This window comes from Mytilus edulis, chromosome 6 (genome assembly GCF_963676685.1).
Source record: "Mytilus edulis chromosome 6, xbMytEdul2.2, whole genome shotgun sequence".
In the NCBI taxonomy this organism is placed as follows: Eukaryota; Metazoa; Mollusca; class Bivalvia; order Mytilida; family Mytilidae; genus Mytilus; species Mytilus edulis.
In genome coordinates this window covers 43952894-43976803 of record NC_092349.1, presented here as the reverse complement: position 1 = coordinate 43976803, position 23910 = coordinate 43952894, and the positions used below count along the sequence as shown (strand labels likewise).

At 31.5% G+C, this 23910-nt stretch overlaps 1 protein-coding gene across 2 annotated transcripts; it reads right to left on the bottom strand.

Moving 5' to 3' along the window:
* Window positions 1–4864: 4864 nt before the first annotated feature.
* On the bottom strand, window positions 4865–23856 carry LOC139527722 (proline-serine-threonine phosphatase-interacting protein 1-like). 2 transcript variants are annotated; one of them, XM_071323349.1, is made up of 12 exons: window positions 23651–23856; window positions 17104–17204; window positions 16431–16502; window positions 15425–15566; window positions 13521–13583; window positions 12622–12729; window positions 10968–11013; window positions 9971–10050; window positions 9276–9374; window positions 8599–8695; window positions 7861–7965; window positions 4865–7239 (listed from the first exon to the last, which is right to left on the bottom strand). In XM_071323349.1, coding segments are annotated over exons 1-12 (954 nt in total). In that variant the 5' UTR covers window positions 23690–23856; the 3' UTR covers window positions 4865–7237. The 2 variants fall into 2 exon arrangements, with proteins under 2 accessions (XP_071179450.1, XP_071179451.1); XM_071323350.1 differs by lacking the exon at window positions 23651–23856 and adding an exon at window positions 22267–22487.
* Between the last annotated feature and the right edge of the window lie 54 nt (window positions 23857–23910).

Sequence of the window (23910 nt, the reverse complement as noted above, 5' to 3'; positions counted from 1 at the left end):
TCAAACTTCTTTAATTGGATAAAACGATATTTGTGTTATATGTTAGTGAGACAGCTAGCTAGCAACACGTTATATTATAAATAAAATCTATCTAGGGGTGGGCAACATAAATTTACCACAATTTACAAAAGTATGTATACTATGTTGAGCTTTTCGTTGTCCTTATCCACAGGGTAATCAGGGCCTAAAAAATAGTCACTTGGTCTCCTTTCGACCGACATAAACCCTTGTCAGAGTGTGACGTCTGTATGGCTGTCATAATTGGTACTTTAAATATGATGCCTCACATATAGAGAGTACATGTGCGTTTTAAGAACAAATGTAACAACGCCATAATGAATCGTAAGATGGCTAGCTGTATCCCAAATTTCTACCAATTCCTTTAGACCATTGTTTTCAGTGGCAGTTTAATATTCCAAATATAAAAAAATAACACATATCAAAACTAAAATATTATTTTAACTATACCATTAACATAATACTAGAACACACCCGCGAAATCGCGGGCATATACAGCTTGTGAACTGTTGTAGGATGATTTATTTGTTAAAGATATTATGTATGGAGAATTTCATAAAAGGTATCAAAAGCCCTCTCCCTTTTTCCAAAGTCCGATATTTGTTTCCTTTCTGTTAAATTCAATTATTTTCGTGTTTCTGGCCTCAGACCACAATAATTCTTCTCCTTTGCTACAATGCTTCTTTTGGTAAAAGTCAAATTAAATTAAAAATTTGCACCGTTTCAAACATGAAATAAATATAACTGCTTATATATAGACCATTATTAGTCTAATAAAATATGCTTCTAGGACAATCCATCAGTGCCTTTTCTTTTGAGAGCCTTATTAACATACCAATGGTAGAATATGAATCATGTATAAATGATTAAGACCGACTTAGAATGAAATTCAAAACAGTGTGGCTGTGGCCATTGATTGACACATTAAATTCATCCATTGACTGGGACAATTTACGTGAACGTTTGTCTGTAACGACCACTGTTCACGACGTACCTACGATACACATTTAAACTGTGGGGTCACCAAAGGTTTCTTAACGCCTTTAATTATAAAATAATTCGAAAAATTAATCAGGAATAACCTTTATGTTTTGATTTATATAATTGATATAAATCAAAACATCGTGTTATTTCTGATTAATTTTTCGAATTACTTTATTAAGGTGTTGAGAACCTTTGGTGACCCCATAGTTAAATTGTCTTTAAAAAGTACATAGTGAGCAGTGGTCGTTACATACAAACGTTCACCTAAATTGTCCCAGTCAATGGATGAATTTAATGTGTCAATCAATGGCCACAGCCACACTGTTTTGAATTTCATTCTAGGCTAATTAAAGGGGTGGTCGGAAGGGTCCTGAGCCCGAAATCCCGGGCTTAAAATCATGAAATCCCGAGATGCAGAATTTAAAGAGATTCATATCCCGAAATCCCGAAATCGAAAAATATATTGCCGGATTCCGTAATCCCCAAATCCCGAGCTTAAAAACACCCGATCCCGTCGCCCCGAAAAAAGGTCCTGCCTCCCTCTAGTCTCTACCTTACTTTCATTTTTGCCAAATCACTATTTTCCCTTTCAACCATAAATTTTTCTTATGATCTAAACCGTGACCATGATATGAAACGCGAACAATAATTGTCCTCTCTAAGGGGGTATAATAGTTGTGATTCTTGCGATCTAAACACCATGATATGGAGAACACTCTGATTGGCTTATTTATTTATCATTTTTGTTATCTATCATACGATTGGTTGTACTTGTGTCACATGTTTTACTTATTTCAATATATATGCAACTGGTATGACCCCTTAGATAGTAAACGTTAACATTTCAAAGAAAACAGTAGACAGAAAACAGAGAGTCTCTATATATTGAAGTAGTTTAATCGTAGTTTTTATGTAGATAAACGCGAAAAATAATTGTCCTCCATAAGGAGGTATAATAGTTGTGGTTCTTGCGATCTAAACACCATGATATTGAGAACGATCTAATTGGCTTATTTATTTTTTCATTTTTGTTATCTGGCTTATTTATTTTTTCATTTTTGTTATCTGGCTTATTTATTTTTTCATTTTTGTTATCTGGCTTATTTATTTTTTCATTTTTGTTATCTATCATACGATTGGTTGTATTTGTGCATGTTTCAAACCGGAAGTCTTATCTATGACTAAATTTCAGTCTGATGACGGAATCATATCCGGACTCTTTTTTTGTCGTTTTTCTCCAAAAATAACTCAATCTGAATAATCATAAGAATGGATGACAAATGCGACTATGCATGTTACCTATAGGACACAGAGGCATGATGATTGATTTATTGTGGAAGGAAGAGAAGCGACACACAAAATGAGGTCTTCTCGTTTAATAGTATAGATAAACATTTAACATGTGTATAGCTTATAAAAAAATGAATGAATGAATATATGTCGCTTGTGGTATACTTGGTGTCAAAAGACATTTCACTTGACATATCTTATCTATTAGGGGTGAAATAGTACATAAAGAGTCAATAAACAAACTCAATTAATATACAACTTTCGTTAAATAAAGCAAGTATTATCAAGATCAAAAGACAAATACAATCAAAAAAAATCATAGATACCAGGATTAAAATTTTGTATTTGAGCTAGACGCGTTTCGTCTACAAAAGGATCATCGGTGGCGCTCAAAACAAAAATAGTTAAAAAGGCCAAATAAAGTACGGAGTTGAAGAGCATTGAGAACCAAAAATTCCTAAATAAAAGTTTGTGTGCTTGTAATGAGAATCATAATTTTTATTTCGTAGTTAGTTAATATTATACAAATTATTCATCTTTTTATGATTTTTCGAATTGACGTTCTTTTTTTTATATTGACCGCATATCATCTTTTATGCATTAGCAATTGTACAATTGATTTTCTTAATATCAACACTTATTTTTTCATGGCAATCACTTTAGATTTATGATATTACGTAAGGGAACGTAAAATACATGACTGATTAAGATTTCTAAGTGATACCTTTCATTTTATAAAAACATAATAAGGGGGAGGGGATCAAAATTCCGTACAAACAACGGTAAATTGCCGGCTCATCGGCATGTTTCACAAAGAAATCGTTCTTTAGATTGACAAAAATTCTGTCCGCAGTAAAAGAGGGTTTTTAAAAATACTGTGAAACAGTTTAGAGGTACTAAGCATGTGGGTGTTATAAAAAGAAATCCAAAGAACTATAGTGCATTATTTTCGATCTTTCTTTAATATTAGTTCTTTCAATAATTTTGTTTTTTAAACCCTGCGAACCACCATTCCCCATTTGAACTTGGAAAACGTCTAAAAGACGTAATCTTCAATGCTTTTTAACATAAAAATTGTAGCATACACTGTAAATTAATTACTTTGAGATACCATACGGCATAAAGGTAAATAAAGGCAACAGTTGTATACCGCTGTCGGAAAGTCATAAATCGAATGAGAGAAAACAAATCCGGGTTACAAACTAAAACCAAGGGAAACACATCAGCTATAAGAGGAAAACAATACAACAACAGAATCACTAAAGTGCAACAAAACAAACGACAGTGCAACACACTCAGAAACCAACTAAGATAGCACCTGCCATTTTCTTGACTTGGAACAGAACATTTAAAGAAAAAAAGTGGATTGAACCTGGTTTTGTGGCTAGCCAAACCTCGCACTCTTACGACAAAGTTAAATATAACACTAAAATGACAACAGTATATGAAAGGACTGCAGTACAAATACATGCAAGAACATTCAGGACAGAGAAATACACAAATAAACAATACAATACTAGAAATACATTTTGACATGCTAATAGTTAGCGAAGGTATCAGGCGTATAATTTAAATATGTCAGACGCGCAGATAAAAAAAAGTAAGAAAGCCTAAAAGGACAACTTAGGGTTGATGTATTAGGTGATTATTAAGATAAAATGTTTAAAATTAAAAAAAAAAGAAAAGGAAAGCCTAACCAGTACGACACAGAGGAAAAAGTAATCAGTATGCTGGAGTTTCTTAGTCACAACGTATTTGTTGAATTCTAAGCAGACTTTTGCAACAAAATGTAGGCATTCTTTGAACGAACTGTGTGCCTCTCCTTGTCGCACTCTTCTTGTTTCGTACGGTATAATTTTGGTATGATCATTTGGTATTCTAGAGCCTCCAGCTGCTACTAAGACTTTGTAAAACGACACCAGTGTCTGCGAGTTGATGAACCAGGATTATGTCATTGCACGTTGTGTCTTTTTCTAACAAAGTTTATCGGAAAATAACAACCCGTTTTGGTAAATATTTAGCATCAACTTAACAAATAATATACACGATGGGCTAGTAATATAGAATATAATTACCATCGTACTAACATGATAGAGTGTTGATTTATTTGATCTTGTTATTATTACTTTTACTGTTTAGTCTATTTTTTGTAATATGCATTTGACATGGTTCCGTACTTAGACTATATTCCATCATAGTGTTATTGTGCCATGGTACATTTTAGTATTTTTGTCTTTCGTTTAGCTGATATGCTTTGTCTATGTTTTATTTGTTTTTCTTTGTTGACATATTTATTGTTTTATAGACTAGTGATAAATATTATAACAAAATTACTAACTCCCTGATTTTGAACTTTTTACCTAACATGTCTGTTCGTCAGAAAACGCATGTACCAAGTCCGGAATAGGACAGTTGTTATCCATCCGTTTGATGTGTTTGAGCTTCTTATTTGGCCATTTTGATTAGGAACTTTCCGTTTTGAATTTTCCTCAGAGTTCGGAATTTTTGTTATTTTTCTTTTAATCAGTTGTGTCCTTATGACAAGTGCAAAAAAAATAATCAATAACGCTGATCAAAACTAAATATTTATTTAAACTATAACATTAACATAATATAAACATAAAACATGCGTATAGTATTATTAGAAAGAAATGGATGAATGAATGAATGAATATATGCGGTATACTTTATGTCAAAAGACATTTCACTTGACAGATCTTATTTCTTAAGGGTAAATAGTATATAAAGTATCAATAAAAAACTACATTAATATGCAACTTCAAGTTATATTAAATAAAGTAAGTATTATCAAGATCAGTAGAAAAATATAATGAAAATTAATGTTCTTGTCATGAAGATATTAATTAAATATTTAACATTATACAATTTATTATTTTTTTATGATTTGTTTGCTTCTATTTGAGTACGTTTTGAATTGACTTTTTTTATATTGACCCCATATCATAATTTATTTATAACTAATGGCACAAATAAAACATTTCCTTGATTTCATCACTCAAGATGTCTGAAATTAGTGGTTTGAAAATGCTAGATGATATATATAAATGCAGTCATTATCTTTCGTGAGAGATTATCTTTTATGCAGTCTTATATATAGTAAAACTGTTAATTTGACATATTCTAATAAAAAGCATAGTTGATGCACGATTCATTTATACTATTCAGTCTTATATCAAATTTCTGACATTATACTTTTTCAAGAAGGTTTCTAGAAAAGGGACAATCCTTAATACACAATTGCGAGTGTTAATGTATGATTTTACTCATAAATAAAACAAAATTGGTAATGAGAGATTCCACAAAACAATATATTTCACAAATCGAGCATTCCTTTCAAATATCAAATTTAGGTAGCATATGCATCTAAGATAATTCAAGTTTAATATATGCTCATCAAATTACGAAAGGCTATCCTTATTAAAGAATGTTTGCAGGTTATAACAGCCTCCTAGTGTTTGTTATGTGAACTCCTGTTGCGTAATGGATTTAATATCATTCGAAAATTTACCAGTAAGCTTCGATTATTATGTTTATATAATCTATATCCTAACTAAATGTAATACAACAATACTAATGATATTTCTTCAAATTATTTGAATGTGAAAACCTTTGTATGGAAAATATATGACAAATGAAGAGCTAGAACCCTGCTTCTCATCTAATACTTTAGATGCATATATCACAAAAACAGAAGCACGTATATGCATGTTTTGACTAAAATGCATATAGTTTGGAAGCTTGTAATGAAACGCGTCAGAGAACTTCCTTCAACCGGTATTCAGGTAACTTATACGTGTTGTTTATAAGACCATTATTAACAGTATCAAAACAAATACATTTTTTTTTAAATCCCAAAAAAAATTTTCAATCTTGGTATCTATGATTAGTTTTTATACATTGTCAATATAACATATATATCCTTACACAGTTTTGATGAAATTCATGCGACAACATTTTCAAATTCCTTTCAAAAATGCAATTTATAAATTACGTCCGAAGCGCTTTCTAGGATGACCTTCATTAGGAAAGCTCAACTGTAACATTTGAAATACAGAGCCGGATGCATAAAAACGTTGAAAAACAATTATAATGGGCCATATGGTCACAGGGTCCAAAGAATTCTTTTACAATGGTTAATTGGGGGAAAGAGGGTATGTCTGAGCATACACTGTATTAACACTTTTGAATTCTAGATAAATAGAAAAACCTATACATGATAACGGACTACAAAAATAATACGTAAAATATTCAAGAAGCAACAATTTGAGCATTATTTAAATATACATGATAAATTCAATTGCTTGGAAAATGTTAAACATTCCTGCTATTGTCGAGATTCGTTCAGATGACGTTATAAAAAAAAGACCATAATAATCAAAAGTCTACATTTTTTTTAATTCGGGGATTTGAGTATATTTGAAATATAGCTACAAAATAAGCTTTTCTTATATCTTCATAACTCAGCCTGTATCCCTGTGAACATTTTTAGCATATGCATCAGGATATTTTTACTGGTTCTCTCCCCTTTTGCGACATACGAGTATCTTAGTCACCGTTTTGCCAGAATACTTGAAGAGTCAAACAGTTCATGATATAAGGACCAGGAACGAGTGAACAGAAAGCCTCCTATACATTATAAAACAAATGTCATGAAAAGTCTTCTTTTTTAAACCTGGACCGAGTGTATCAGAAATCAGGAGTCAGGTTTCCTTCACCGTGCATCACACAGTTATCTAAGTAATTGGTTTACCATAATATATGTTAAAGTTAAACAGTTAAGAAGAGTAGGAAACAATTGAATAGAAAATAGTCTTTACACAATAAAATCACATAGCATTCAAAGTATATACGAACAGTATTCACATCCATCCCGTCCAATAGTTATTACTATTCCTATTACCATCTGATAAATCAGTCTGTTTTTCTCTGTAAAATAATTAGACATATCATTAATTTATTCTAACTAATTTAATGTTCTTATTTATAAGATAAACCGCGGGCCTGTATAATGTATGTTTTTCTTAGACAATAAGAAATCCTGTTAAATAGTGTTAACTTTTATTTTTCAACATATCGATAACAAAATCCAAAGGCTTTGCGTATTTTTCCTTATTTTTCCCCGTTTATTTCATAAAGATATCCCTCACATCGCTATATATATACATTGTGTCCACGAAATAACATTGTATTTCATGTCACTACGAATTAATTTAGACAATTTGCTTATTCATTTCCATTGAAATCATATTTAAGATCAAGTTATTTGTAAAAAGAAATTCTATTGTGACAAATATTGCTTAATTCTCTGAATATAACTTTAATGATGTATGAACCTTTTCCTGTTGTGGACCTATACTAAGGGACATAACTCCTAAAATCACGTGTACGTTTGTGTCAGTCATTTTCTAAGCTTCTTTTCCGCAACAAAGATTATTTTAATTCGGTTTCAGATTAATGCTTGAACATCATTGATGAAACTACATTTTTACAAGCGAATAGTCCTTTCCTTTCACTTCCCTTTTACATAATGTCTCTTAAAATACTTACAACTAACATCAGCATAAATATGAGATCCTGAGTTGGGTATCGATGGCAACCTTCGGTTACTAACTGGTGTGCTTATTTTTGCATGACCTTTGTATTCAACCCGTGCTAGAATTAATAATAAAGAAATCTAAAAATGTTTGCTACTAGTTTAAATTAAACTTTGCCATGAAATTTCTATTCTTCTGCTAATTGTGTTTTAGCATGCAATCTCAGTGGTCCGGTAAGTCAGCTTGCATAATTATCATGTATTCCTTAGCTTTCTCTTCTGTCAGGAATGATCAAATCACTAACATAATAGGTTTATGATTCGTCAACTTTTAACATGTACACGTTAAATCTAAACCGTAGGCAAAGAATACAAATGTATTTAATTGGTTGTGATGTTGATTCGTAGACACTTGATGGTTCTCACATTTCTGCAAATATACAGTGACAGTCTCATGGTTGCAATGCGAGTCAGAAAGCAGAAGTTTAAAAAGACTAGTTGCATGTTTAAAAGCTAGTGCGAAGTAAAACACTGAACGACTTATTTGTCTTAACTTTCAATATGCGGGGCTACAATTCGGATGAAATAGCATTCCATATTTGATCTATAATAGCCTGCTGTTCGATGTGAGTCAAGGCTTCGTATTAAAGGCCATAGTTTGGCCTTTAATGGTTTAATTTTAGAAAATTGTGATTGGTTGGAGAGTTTTCTCATTGGAATTCATACCACATCGTATCATATCTATTTATTACCAGGATGTCTGTTTCCAGTTTTGAATCTGGTTATGAAATGATCAATATCATTGTCTATATCACATTTTTCCAATATAAGTCTGACATTTTCACAACACTGAAAAGACAAAACAGCAATCATATACAGTAGTTGATAAGATTCTAAACGAGACAAATTAAACCAAATGTTCAATGAATTGCAACATATTTCAATCTTAATAATAGTAGTTTATACAGCAAAATGACAGAATAAGTTTTGTTGTCATACAATCGGTCAACTGTTGTAAAACTTAACATGAACATAATGTACACAATTAAATAGTCCGTAGTGTTTTATCTCCTGTATCCTAAAATCACTCAGATAAAAAATCAAATATTAGGTGCACAACCGTCATTTCCGGTAAAAGAGGCTGATTAGGTGTTTTTGATTTCTTTCGAAGCGTTTCCAAGGCGTCATATTTTTTTACCAAAATATGACGTGGATGACATTATATGACAGATACTGACATGAGCGGCGATTCATTGGGTGCCGCTACTGATGGGTGAATACAATAAACAAGTGAAAGATAAAAAAAAAAAAAAAAAAAAGCACAATAAGACATGACAATTACTGAGAGGTTCGCGGTGCATTGTGACTTGGATTGTTTATACTAGTTTATTTATATATCTCAACCTTCTCCCTCGATGAATTTGCCTACCTGATCATGATCAACATTCGCCTGTGAGTCTATGTTTGTACACTTCCATAAATAATCACGTAAATGGTCAATTCTTTGCTCATCTAAATCTTGGAATTTCTGTGTAAAAAATAAAATTTAACAACAACAAAAATAAACCTGTGAAATAATTAATTGAATGACAGGTAAACACACTTTGGACAATTTTATTCATCCCTTATTTCTCCCTCTTGCGTGTCTACATCTTTTTTTTATTCTTATTTAATAATTTTATGTTTTCTTTATTTCTATCCGTCTTATTATAAAACAAAACATTGTATATGCACAATAAATTTCACCAAAAGATCTAGTTCAACTTGAGCAATTATACATAATGCGGTATGGGTTTTGCTCATTGTTGAAGGCCGTACGGCGACCTATAGTTGTTGATTTCTGTGTCATTTTTGGTCTCTTGTGGACATTTCTCTCATTGGCAATCATATACCACATCATATTTTTTATATGATAGTTAGAAAATGGCTAGGTTGTAGATGGGAAGGCATCATATTACCAAAGACCAAACAATGGTGTACAGATAGCTGACATGATATTCATGCACGTAATCAAATCCCTAAGTCTGTAGAATTATCTGAATAAAATTATATGTTATTTTAAAATGTGAAAAATGTGAATAAATGTAAAAAATTAGTTAGTGATCCGAAAATTATTGAACTCACTTTACATAAACCAGACATTTCTTTTTCCCATGTTGACATCTCCTCTTGGACCTGCTTCACAAGATTTTGATATAACGTATCTGAAAAGGAAACATCATTTATATTCACGTAAAAGTAAATGTTTAAAGTTCATCAACAATTTAATTTGCTTGTCCCTTTCTAACGGTCTGTATATTTTACAACTTTTTCTTAAGTATTACACTGACTTTGTTTATAAAGCCCGTTAATCTAGGTACGATCCATTTTAACATATTGGTCCTCTCAAAACATACTCTAAGGTTATTAAATCAACACAGATTGGTCCTCTCAAAACATACTCTAAGGTTATTAAATCAACACAGATTGGTCCTCTCAAAACATACTCTAAGGTTATTAAATCAACACAGATTGGTCCTCTCAAAACATACTCTAAGGTTATTAAATCAACACAGATTGGTCCTCTCAAAACATACTCTAAGGTTATTAAATCAACACAGATTGGTCCTCTCAAAACATACTCTAAGGTTATTAAATCAACACAGATTGGTCCTCTCAAAACACACTCTAACGTTATTAAATCAACACAGATGTGAAATCTTAAAATATTGATTTCATCAGTTGTAAAATTAATTTGTTTTTGAAAAATTTAAACATAACCAACTATACATGTCAGTTTGGTCTCTTGTACACATTTTTTTAAGGGACCAGCTGGGTCTGCCTTGGATGCGGGATTTTCTCGTTGTGTGGAAGGCCCATTGGTGACATTCGGCTGTTTTCTGCTATATGGGTCGGTTGTTGTCTGTTTGACGTATTCCCCTTTTCTAATCTCAATTTTAATTTTACAGATATTTTACAAACACAACATGCCAAAAGTAAATGTTCACACTGATTCTATTAAGGTCTTAAGAATGAAACACACTTGATGTATTTTATAAATATTTGGAGAAAAGACATGTCAGATTTTACTACATAGAATAAGATTTCCATCTTGTTTTACCGTGATATAAAAAAAAAATACCTGTTTTCTCTAACTCATCCCTTGCTTTGTCAGCTTTTGTTCTGGTCTAAAAGAATATGCAAAATAAATATTTAACTTTTTAACAACTTATTTCTATGTCATTAAAAGTAACTAATTCATTCATTGTTTTGGTGTTCCATAGAGCATTTTTTTATTAAACATTTGAAGATGACTAGAATTTAGAGTTAACATCGGTGGCCTTTGGCTATTTTCTGCCTTTTGGTCAGGTTGTTGTCTCTTTGACACATTCACCATTCCAATTCTCAATTTTATAACATATAGGATAAGCAATCATGCAGCAAAACTGAATCAGCCAATAAATACAGCTCATAGAGGAACAGTCGAATTGTCAATATCACGTTAGACGCAGAATCTATTTGCTGAATGCAAGGAATTAGTGAGAAAACTTGAAGCTCCAAGAATCCTGTGTTGCTGTTCAGACAGGAATGGACATTATTAACCAACATTTCTGGAAGTTTTCGGAAAATGCATGAGGAGCATCAAAAATGCAGAAAACTCTAGTAATTAAATCCCTTTTCTAAAGAAGAGCCATTTGCACCCAATGATCTGTTAAAAAAGCACAATCCAGTACATCCAGCACAAAAGTTCTGTCACTTACAACGATATAATGTGACCAAAATATAAGGAGCTCAGATTCCTCTGAGAAAAAAACCCAGACAGGCCGTTAGGTATTAAGTTATAAGTTCATAAGCAGAAAGTCATTTCTAGGATTTACCAAAGTTAAAATTCAAGCTACCAATTAATCAAAAAATAATAATCTGATGATAAATGTAATACGATTAATTGGTTGATGTTTTGCGACACATTAATCACTTTTGGCAATTTCGTTCCAATCATTTTTTTATTTTGGGGTGGAGGAAGCCGGAATGACCCAATTTTTATACATGTATAATACATCAAAGTTGTTTTCATAGTCCACTGCTAGTTAGTAAAGAGGTCAAAATAAGGCCACCCAGAACAAAACTCATTAGAATTTTTTTCTTATACTTTGCCAGAATGTAGATTTTCCCATGGTTTTGGTTTAGAAATAATTAATTGTATGGATCACTATGCTATTTTTCAAGCTAAAAGTCGTGCCAAATTGCCCAAATTTGCATAGATTGTTCATCACAAAAACAAATTTTGTGAATAAAAAGAAATCAATGAGATATAATGTTGCAATAAAATATGAGAAGATAGCTTTTAATTAAAATATGCTTTAAGAAAATTAAAAAAAAATTAAAATTGTGTCACCGACCTTCTGTTCTAGCTACAAGTAAAAATTGAGAATTTCTCTATCATTCCTGTATAAAACATTAATTCCTATTTGAGTTATCTCCCCTTCAATAGCTAAGTTGACAATTTGATTCAAACAAACACAAATATTTGATATTAAAATTTGATAAATCAGTCTCAATAAAGCAATACATCACTAAATTTTCTTTATTCCAACAAACAGTCTAACCCATTATTTGTCAATCTGTCTCAAAATTTGCAGATATAAACAAAGAACTATACCTATTGTGAATTGCTATTTTGCAATATAAGATAAAACGTAAATCAATAGTCTACCAATATATATATAGAGGAGGAAGCTATAATCTACAATAAATTTGATTTTACAATTTGCCGAGTGCATACTATATAATTTTACCTTATCCATTTCTTTAGGCGTGATGTTACCACTGTGTTTCTCGTTGTACTTTAAGGCGGCTTGAGCACTGGCGTTTTCATCATACTTAGAAACATACACTTTTTGTTGCTTTAAAAGTTAGAAATACAAGTCTAAATTACAAGCATATGTTTTAAATGAAACAAAACGAATAATCATTTCAAAAAGAACAAAAGTTTTAATGACATATTCTTTGTTTTTCAAGTAGAAATTCTTCAAAATAATATATCATGATTGACAAAATTCTAAACGCTTTAAAATTGTATATATTACGGACACTTCTCAAAAATAAGGAAAGCTTAAAACCTTCTTCAACTGGACCAAATCACTACTTTACATTATAATTCATGAATCAAATTTTTTTACAGGGTAATTTTATTCCCTTTCTTGCTACTTGAGGCATAAAACATAAATAAATAAATTTGGAAGGGGTATACAAAAAATTGACAAGTAACACACTTTCCACACTAGGGAGTATGTTCGTGGATTTTCGTTAATCAAGGGACGATAACTGTGTACTCGGACCAGGTGAACTAGAACAAAGGATATCAAATGAGTTGTTCCTTGTTCTACCTCAAGAGTTGATTTATATATCGTCATACATTGATCACATCACTTTATGCTTCAGACACAAATATTTTACAAAAAGATATGTTATTTGAATAGGAACGGAGGATAAATAGCAATTTAGCAATGCATTAGAGTTTAAAGATTGTAACATATATAATTTTACAATGAACCTGCTTTCAAAGCTCTATCAAAATCAACGTCTTCAAATTTATTAATGTAGTAATGAAACCAAAACTAGCATAGTCAATATCGTTAACATTCTACTACTAAAGTTATCATTTTATATAAAATACTGAAACCGAATTACTCACATTATTAACCTTAGCGTATGTATTTTTGGCAGCACTATGAAGCTTTGATACTTTGTCCTCCCACTGTAACAAAATCATATGCATTGAAATTTGAGTTGGTTTTTTTTTCTATTGTTTTGTGCCTTGTACCGATCCGATAGGTGAAGTCGTTTCCAATTTCATTATTTAAGTTGTGTTGTATTGTTACACCATATGTTAGAGGGATGGTTGAGTGGTCACAAACACGTTTATCCCCAACACATTGTGTATGTGTCTGTCTCATTCCAGGAACATGTATTAAAGTGTTCGTCCTAATGTTTTCTCTTTTTATTGTTTAAGTATGGATCGCAAAATGTTTTTTATTCTTTTGAATTGTTTCACATTTTTCAACCAATGACCTTTTAAAGTTTACTATACTGTATGGGTTTCGCTAATTACTAATGGTCGTATAATAGCAATAAATATCACTTCTCCTTTTTAATATAGTTTGAAAGTGCTTCAGTAAACAAAATTTTAATGTTTGCAATATACCAGCAATGTCCATCATACTCTTAGCTGCTGCTCATTTGATTGATTGAATTGCAAGTTTGCTTCATGTCCACTTGCATTATATAGATGTTTAGTTATTATCAAAACATTGCATTTGAATATATTATACATAAACAAACATTCTGATTAATGGTATTAATTTCGTATTAAGGTAGATAGGGTGTCTTCCTCCATCTTGGATTTTGAAATACTAGAAAACAAGGTCTAGATCTTTGATGAAATGTGCAAATTTTTATAGTAGTAGGTAATTCATGTGTAAGAATTTTCATTATAATATAGAAAATGCCATGTTTGATCATATTTATGATTGTATTTTACAAAAATAAGAATTCTTTTGTTTGATTCAATTTTTTCTGACTTTGTCAAACAAGGGGAGACAACTCAAGGCAGGGGCAGATAATCCAGATAGTGTTACTTTTACAATAGAATGTGTTAGAAATTTACCCATTTTTACATGTAGCAAGAAAACGAGTCCGGTGACCCTATTTTTTCTTTTTCTTATCTGAAAGCATAATATTGAAGCTATCTTCTCATATTTTATCTCAAAATTCTATGGTGTGGTTTGCGTTTTATGGCGGAAAATGGGTTTTCCATGCATAATCTATACAAAATCTTGACAATTTTGAACAACCTGTAGCGTGAAAATAAGTCCGGTGACCCATTCTTTTTATTAATGTTTTTAAACAAGCAGGATATGAACTACATTTTGGCAAATTATTAAAAGATTCTATGGATTATAATTTAGACACCCCATCTACCTTAAGGTGGTACCTAACACTACAGGGAGATAACTCTGTAAAATCAGCTAAACGTTTTAATTACGTTGTGTTGTTAAGGGAATATTAAGCTTCTCAATGATCAAAATAATTGTTTCTCAAACTGCTATATCACCAGTGTAATTTTTCTGATAAAACGGTTGGTTCAATTTTTTTGAAATTTATATATTTTTGTCAAAGGGTCAAAGTAAATACTTTGTTATAATTTTATGAAAATTACGGTACCATCTTAAGCTCCATGCTACCAGCTATAGCTACAATAAACAAATTTACCGACCTTATTACAAAACCTTTATATAAGCAAAACGATTACCATTTTGATCAGATTTTAACTTAGGCCTAATAAAATAATATGTGTGGGTTTTTTTATAACATTGTAGGTAGGGATTTTTTTACTTTAGATTTTGTTTTACATTGAGTCTATGAAAGAGAAATTCTTACTTTGACAATGCTAATTGAAAACCGACCAAAAAAACTTTACGGTATGCTATTTTTAAGCTTAAAATATAAAGTAGGTAGGGAAATTGGAAACACACATATTTTTTATTTGGCCTTATGAAAATGAAAGGAGAACAATCGTGAATAAAAACTTAATTTTACCTCTTTTGTGACTTTCTTTTGTTCAGTATTAAATGAGGTTAGTTCATTTGCTACGTTGAGAAATTGTTTCGCTGCCAAGTCATGGTGGTGTGCTATTCTTTCCGTTTGTTGTTTCATTTCTCTCCAAGCAATTTCTAAACCCCTAATTTGAAACGAAAAACACTTTTCAAACGAAAAACAAAAATTACTGAAAAGCAAATACTAGTGACAGATGTGCTTCTAAACTCTTTTGGAGAACATATACATACATAAAGCGCAAACACGCTAAGACGAATAAAAAGAAACCTGGATTACGGTAAAATACATTGTAATCAATTAATCATACAAAAGATGAAGATTGAGACGACAAACAGCAATAAATCAACTTATCATAGATACTAGGATTAAAATTTTATATATACGCCAGACGCGCATTTCGTCTACAAAAGACTCATCAGTGACGCTCTAATAAAGCGCGAATTCTTTTTTTTTTTTGCTGTACATGTACTGATTTTGTGGCATGTATGGACACCCCGGTCTAAAAGAGGGACGAAAGATACCAGAGGAACAGTCAAACTCATAAATCGAAAATAAACTGACAATGCCATGGCTAAAAATGAAAAAAGACAAACAGACAAACAATAGTACACATGACATAACATAGAAAACTAAAGAATAAGCAACACGAACCCCACCAAAAACTAGGGGTGATCTCAGGTGCTCCGGAAGGGTAAGCAGATCCTGCTCCACATGTGGCTTATGTGATAACAAATCCGGTAAATATTCTAATTTGGTAGGTCTCATTCATGAAAGGGAAGGGGATTGTAGTTACGACGGTTTAATCTATATAAAAACGAGAAACGAGAGACACTTATGAACCACATAAACTAAGACGACAACCACTGAACATCAGATTCGCCAAAAAGTATTGCTAGGTGACGTGTAAGTTAAAACATTTCTGCTATCAACTTGAGGTAAATCATGGAAAAACTGTTAAAAATATATTATGCCATTTCAGTTGCATTACCCTAAATCTTCTTTGTTGTCTTGTTTGTTCAGTTTCTGTAATTCTTTAACATACTGAGTTTCAATTTTTGATCTGAAATACAATTTGAAATAGAACTTTAATGAATAGGATGATGAGGTTAAAGATTAAATTAAAAAATGTTTTAGACAAAAAAGAGTTAATTTTGTGGCAAATACGTTGGCTTCTTTGTTCGATTAATGTATATTACTAATATTTGTTTGTTTTTTTCAGTCAGTGTTGATATATGTGTGTGATGTTTGTTGAAGCCCGCTTCCGGGTGCGAGATTTCTCTCTTGCTGTGTTGAACACCCATGTGTGGCATTCTGCTATTTTTCTGCCCTTTAGTCTGGTTGTTGTCTCTTTGACATATTCCCCATTCCCATTCAAAGTTTTGTCTGCTAGATCCCAACAATTTTATACGTAGTACCCACATCACGTGACCCACATCAAAATATCGCTGTAAATCAAGACTGAGTAAAAACAAATTTGCGTTTTTCGCGAGTAGAAAAATAACGCGAAAATTAATGGTCGCGAATATATAAAACTATCTTTATCTAAATTCATAACAAAATTTTCAAAATCGCGAAATCAATTCGCCGCGAAAAACTAGTACATGCTAAACGCAAAATAAAGTATCCACGAAAATAAGTTTGTTTGCAGTATTTGTCTGTACCTCTGTCGTAAGTAGTCATCTATTTCTTTACACAGCTTTCTGCCATCCCTCATACGAGCACATAACACATCAAAACCTGAAGAACTGTTTATATCCTCAACCTAATAAAATTATACAAAAAGACATAAAAAAAACATCAATATAAGGGCAGAGCTACTACACATGTACCGAGACGAAAATTGTCTTTGAACAAAATATTTTGGGGAGAGTGTCGATTTACATTTTATAGATCAAAAAGACCCAGATATTTGTCATAAACGAAATCAAATGCTGTGGTAAAATGTACTGCTCATCTTCCTTTCATACCTGACTATGCGGTATGGGTATTGCTCGTTGTTGTCGATCGGACTGTGTCTTTAGTTATTTATATCTCCGCCATTTTGTCTCTGTTTTATATTTGTTTTCATTGGTATTCATACCATCTTTCGAACTTCTTATTTTTATATCAAATTTCAGGAAAGCACAATATAAGCACCATCAACAAGATCAAGTTTTGTACATTGTATATCAAGTGTTGGCAACAGTTTTGTATTTTTATAATGTGTAGTATTTTTTATGTACAAATCTTTTTTCAAACCAGTCCAGTACTTCAAATTTAATAAACTTTAAGTACTATAATAATTTTTAAGTTGAAGTCTGTTCATTGTTCTACACAATAGAGGTATATAGTTGATACTTTAGATATGTAGTACAATCTAGTCCTGTTAAATAATGGTGCTAAAAAGTAAAACTGTTGAAGTACTTCATCAATACTGTACATCCGGGACTTTAGTACATTTTGAGTAGGCTCCAACAGAACTGATAAAGAACGACGAAACAAAATAAAAGTCGGTATTGTCTTTGAACATAACAAGAATTTCTTTCAGATTCAGAATTCGACTCGCAGAAATTGAAAAAGAAAATATGCTAATATTCTATATGTGCCTGTTCCAAAGTCAGGAGCATGTTTTCTGTGCTTGTTGTTTTGTTGCTGTGTATCATATATTTTTTGTTCATAATTTTGTACTTAAAAATCAGACCGTGGTTGTCTCGTTTGAATGGTTTAACATTTGTCATTCCGGGGCCTTTTATTGCCGACTATGTGTTATTGTGTTTACTCATTGTTGTAGGCCGTACGGTGACCTATAGTTGTTAATGTCTGTGTCAATTTTTGGTCTGTAGTAGAGAGTTGTCTCTTTGGCGATCATATCAAAACTTTCATATTTCTATATATCATATCAAATATTATTCAGAAGCAGCTTTTGTTCAATTGATTAATTGATTCTTTTCTGTTTTGCTGAACGTCCAGTTGCAAACATTACATTTACATTCAGGCCGAAAACAAAGTAACAATAAGTCTAATAAGTATGTTCTGCAGATAGGAAAGTCATGCCACCTCTTGATCTCTTAAATAGTCGTTGCAAATGTTTTTTTAATGCACAGAGAATCTGAAACTCTGCCTATTCGAAGTACCGGATTTAATATCCAAATCCGACCGGATGTAGATGAAAAGATAGTTTTATGGCTGTAAGTACAATAGGTATGATTAAACCAATTGTTTTAATTGAAAAAAGTTTATTTCCGACTTTGAAATCATTTCCTGGTCAATATCTGCGAGAACAAATAAAACAAAGGAAAAGGAAAAGGAAAAGGAAACAGTTAGCGAAACACGTGCATGTGTACATGTGCGTTTACACATTTGTCATATTTGTATTTATTGTTGATAATTTTACGAAAAGAACTTTGTTGTCGAATTTGTTTTTGAATTTTATAGAGTCCTTTGAAGTTAAAATTTGGAAGCTTGGATTTACCTAAGCAGAAGCAGAAACCTATGGCGATTCTGCTATTTTGCATTTAAAAAATTACAGATAATGATAATAAGCTTTTACAATTCCCCCCTCCCCCCAAAAAAAAAGGAATTATATGAATATAAAGTTACATAAAAGAACATTAATATCAAACAAACATTCAATAATACTCCCACATTGATAGATAGAAGTGGTCATGTGTCGTTGCTTTTAAGGAAGTACACAGTTATGTAACAAGTCCGGTGTTATTTGTAAAAGGAACACTTATAAAGTTTAAGTTGCTTTTAAAACAATTCATCTCCGAGATACTTGAATATAAGTGATTTCAAATGTTTTAGGTTTAATAAGGTTTATTTATTCTTTGTACTATACGAGGGCATTTTAACGACCTTTACAATACATTATAGGGTCTCTCAGAAACGGCATTCATAAGACTTTAGAGTAATACTATGATCCGAGCATGACAAAGATCGGACAGTTGATGTTTTACGATTCATCTTTCGTTATTTAACCCGTATCACTGTTTGTCTGACTTTTAAAACAGATTTATTGTTTTATATATTTACTATAAGAGAACATTTTCCTAGAGTTGTTTCATATCTTATTTCATGGGTTGCACTTAAGGGCGACTAAGGGGTCCTTCCTTGAAATACATGTTCGGAGATTCCTTTAAGAGTGTATAACTTCCAATAAAATTCGCATCAGAATAGAAACATGGTTCACAATCAAACCACCAAATGAAGAACGTGTATACCCTTTACCCTAAGTAATGCACACACAAATATATACAAAAAATAAAATTGATGTTTTAAGGATATTAGAATAAAGTGTTTTTTTTTAACTAAAACAATTGAGAGGTTTGATTTTAATCAGACCGGCCGCCCTCTTCGAGTTCCTTCCTTAAAAAAAAAAGAATTGAAAATCAAGAAACGCCACACTGTCGTATAAAAAATCATCTCACATCATGTTTGGCATCTGGTACATAACACCTATGTATACATGACTTTTTATTAAAAAAAATATGTTTAAAGTAAAACATGAATTTGCCAAGGTCAGTACAATGTATGTACTGTCTTCCGATACTAAAATAAAATTTCCTCTTTGTTTGTCATTGAAATTATGGTACAAAACTAAGTATAATTTCATATTCCTTTCAAGTTTCTCGATTCGGGAAATAAAAATAAATATTTATCGATCAGATGTTTTAATTGAATACAGGAAATGGAACTGAAACATACATACACATTATTACTTTAATTTACCAGTTAAAAAAGGCATTTCCATAACTATGTAACATAACTATATAAATAGCGTTAATTGATTATTTTTATTAATAATTGGATACCCCAAGGGTGACTGGGGGAACGAAATACGGTCACTTGGTCTTCTCCCGACCGACAGTAAAACGCTTGCCGAAGTGGGGCGTCCGTTTGGCTGTGCGGGATGTATAAAGTTTGCAGCCACGTCCGGTCAGAATGGAGACGTTCACTCCGATGTGTCGTGTAAAGAGAGTGCCACGCTCTTTGCACGTTAAGAACCCTTGCAACAACTCTGTGAGGGGTCCGTAGGTGGCATGTTGAAAGGCAAAATATCAATCCCTGTCCAATATACTCTCATTTTCCAGTTGCAGTCGAAATTTTCCCGAACATCATCCCGGATGGCCTCTAGCGTTACAAAACCTACCTATTGTATTTATTGTTAACTTGTTCTCGTCCTGAACATGCACGAAATATTTGCCACAGGACGTTAAGCAACCAACAATCAATCAATCAATAATAATTTGGTTAACCTTTAAAACAAAGACTCGATATTACTAGTATCACATAAAACAAGGAAAATAGCCAATGCCGATGCCATACGATTTCAAATTTCCCATACTGTCAAAAGTGAGTCCGACAAGGCGGTATTTGGCCGATTTCCTCCTTGTTTTAGCAATACAGCTGAATTCAAATCAAGGAACGTTTAACTAACCTAAGCCCGAATATCTTAATTTAATGCGGTGCTTCTTGTCGGGTACATTATACTTGTACATGTCTACTTTATATTTTTTTCTTTTCAAAGTAAGACATGATTTTTCCAAGGTCAATACGAATACAACGTTTGCAACTTCAGTCTTACGCCATGATACTAAAATAAAAGTTCCTCTTTGTTGTTCACTGAAAGCACACAGTGGCGGATCCAGAAATTTTCATAAGTGGAGGCCCACTGACTGCCTAAGAGGGGGTCCGCTCCAGTCACGCTTCAGTGATTCCCTATATAAGCAACCAATTTTTTTCCCAACAAAGGAGGGCCCGGGCCCCCTGCCCCCCTAATCGGCCTCTGGCACACATAAATAATTAGTAACTGTAATATAATTTCATATTCCTTTCAAGTTTTTCGATCCGGGAAATTAGAACAGATATTTATTGATTAGATGTTTTAAATTATTACAACGGGAAATACAAGACAAGTTTTTTATATTTTAAATTACTGGTTAAAAAATTATATTTTCATTATTTAATAGAATCTACGTTTGATATAGTGAAACAAATGGTCTGAGGTGGGGCTGTGGTAACTATCTGTGTAACCCTCTTCAAAATAAAGGATATTACTGTTATAAAAAAAAATTAAGGAAAAAAGCATATAATAGAAAAACTGGAATATCCATAATCCATGGCACAAAATCAGTACTTTCACAGCAAAAATAAAACCACAGAGTAACCAAATGGCACAGTTATTCGTCACAATGAGACCTTTATAACACCTACAAAATGTAAATGCAAATTTAAGAAGGCTCTTATCACCGGCTTGAACGGATTTAATAATCTCAAGAATAAATACACTAAAACTTTAAAAATACAGAGAAGCATACATATCACGTGGGAACTTTCCATGCCTTCATTTTTTTTTAACAAAACACTATCAAGAACGTTAACAATGACTTGTTACATCATCTTCAATGGTGTTTCGCTTGCTAATATCTGGTACTTATATAAAACTTGGAAAGTTTAATTTATCATGCTGATTAATAACAAAGCACAAAGAGGGCTAAAAACAGAATACAAAAATTAAAAAGCAAATCTGTAATTCAATGCTAGTTCTGGCAAATAACAACTAATAAAAATACATTATTGCACATGTCTGCTTCTATATATATATATATATATATTTATTTATTTATTGTTCATATTTGATCTAAAACTTGAGTTTTACAAAGTTCATAGTTTGTCTTTCGATATTGAAATAAAATTTCCCCTTCGTTCGTTCTTAAAAGTATTAATTATTATAATTTCATATTCCTTGTAAGTTTCAGAAGTTTTTACTTTGATATTTTTTTAAGTATTTCGTAAGCTGTTTTATTATGAAACAATAACCACTGAACTATAACAATACGTACATGTATTCGTTCTTTCAAAAGATAGTAACATTTAACAATCAGAACATAAACAAAGATTCAATAGAAAACCAAACTGTGTTTTTGTATTATTAAATTGTCTGCAACCTCCTCCAGTTTTACAAAATTAATTAACAATTGCCTCCAGTTGCAATGCACTGATTATGCATAACTTCTTCAATTAACGAAATTCAATATAATGTGATCTGCAGGAAAACTTTTGAAGATTATTATTTAGTTTGTGTATTGTATTATTTAAAAAGATATTACTAGGTTATTTCATGGAAGTAATAAAATACTTCCACGGTTGTATATTCTCTGAGTCGGGTTTTGACCCAGTGTGGGAAAAATAGGACAATAAGTATTTCTCTGAACAAATCATTCAGTTTTCAAGGTAACGATATACAATACAGATAGTATGTACACATGCAAAACAATTATTACCTTAGAGGTATTTTATTGTTTTGTTATTTCATGGGGAGCAAATATAACGAAATTTAATATCATAGATAAAAAAAAATGATAGCTAATGTACTTAAGTTTGCTATTTACTTTATAATATAGATCATCGTATATACAGTAAAAGTATTATGTTTGTAGGGAATTTACCGTTCTCCTAGGTTTTTAAACTATTTAGGTGTTTAGGGTCAACGATTTGACTTCGTTTCATATATGTATAAAAATTAAATATAGATCACAAGACTGGTATTATTTATCGTGTTCATTGGCTCGTAGTACCCGAATTAAATAAATAACTAAGAGTTTCTGCATTAATATTTTTAGGTTTGCCCAAAGCTAAGTCTATGATGACACTATAATGTACTAAAAATTGCGTTTGAAAATGTCCATAATAAGTATTTACTTTGTTCACTGAACACCTTATTACTCTCGAGTACAAATAAAATTTTATTAAAGTCAGAAATAAGAACTCCGAAACAGGAAGTTATTCCAACGAGGTTCAATTTCAAAGCATATCATTTATCAAATGCATAGAATTGCATATACTAAAATAAGATATTATATATACATGTATATGTTTGATGTTTATATATTTACTTGTTAGCTTAACCACATATATATACTAAGTACATGGTGATTTTTTTCAATATTTAGTATAATTATGCGAATGTCACAAACTTCATATTACTTTAATTATGATAAAGTATTTTAATTAAACATATACTGCAGCTGTTTTATTGTTTCTCTCAAAACAAATTCATATGTAAATTTTTGGTAAACATATCGGATTTGACAAGTAAAATTAACTTGTTTTACCTATACTAAACAACCCTCATATGTTTACATGTATAAATCATATCAAATATAATATTATATTTCTTGAATTATTTTTAAATCATGAATTAAATTTAAAAAAATAATTTCTTACCCAAAAATTCTCGACGAAACTTTTATTATGACGACCCATATTTTCAAACGTCTACCTTACTATCAATATAATCATCATTGTAAAATCAAGGAAGTAAAATAGTTCATGCAGGTATACACAATGATAAATCTCAAGTGTTTACGAATGTGTATTACATGTATTAGGTGTTCTCGGAAGTAGCAGACCGCAAACTTGTCAAAGTAAAATGTATGCACTAACAAACATCGATTGTTCAATACTTGACATTGACAAGTACATGT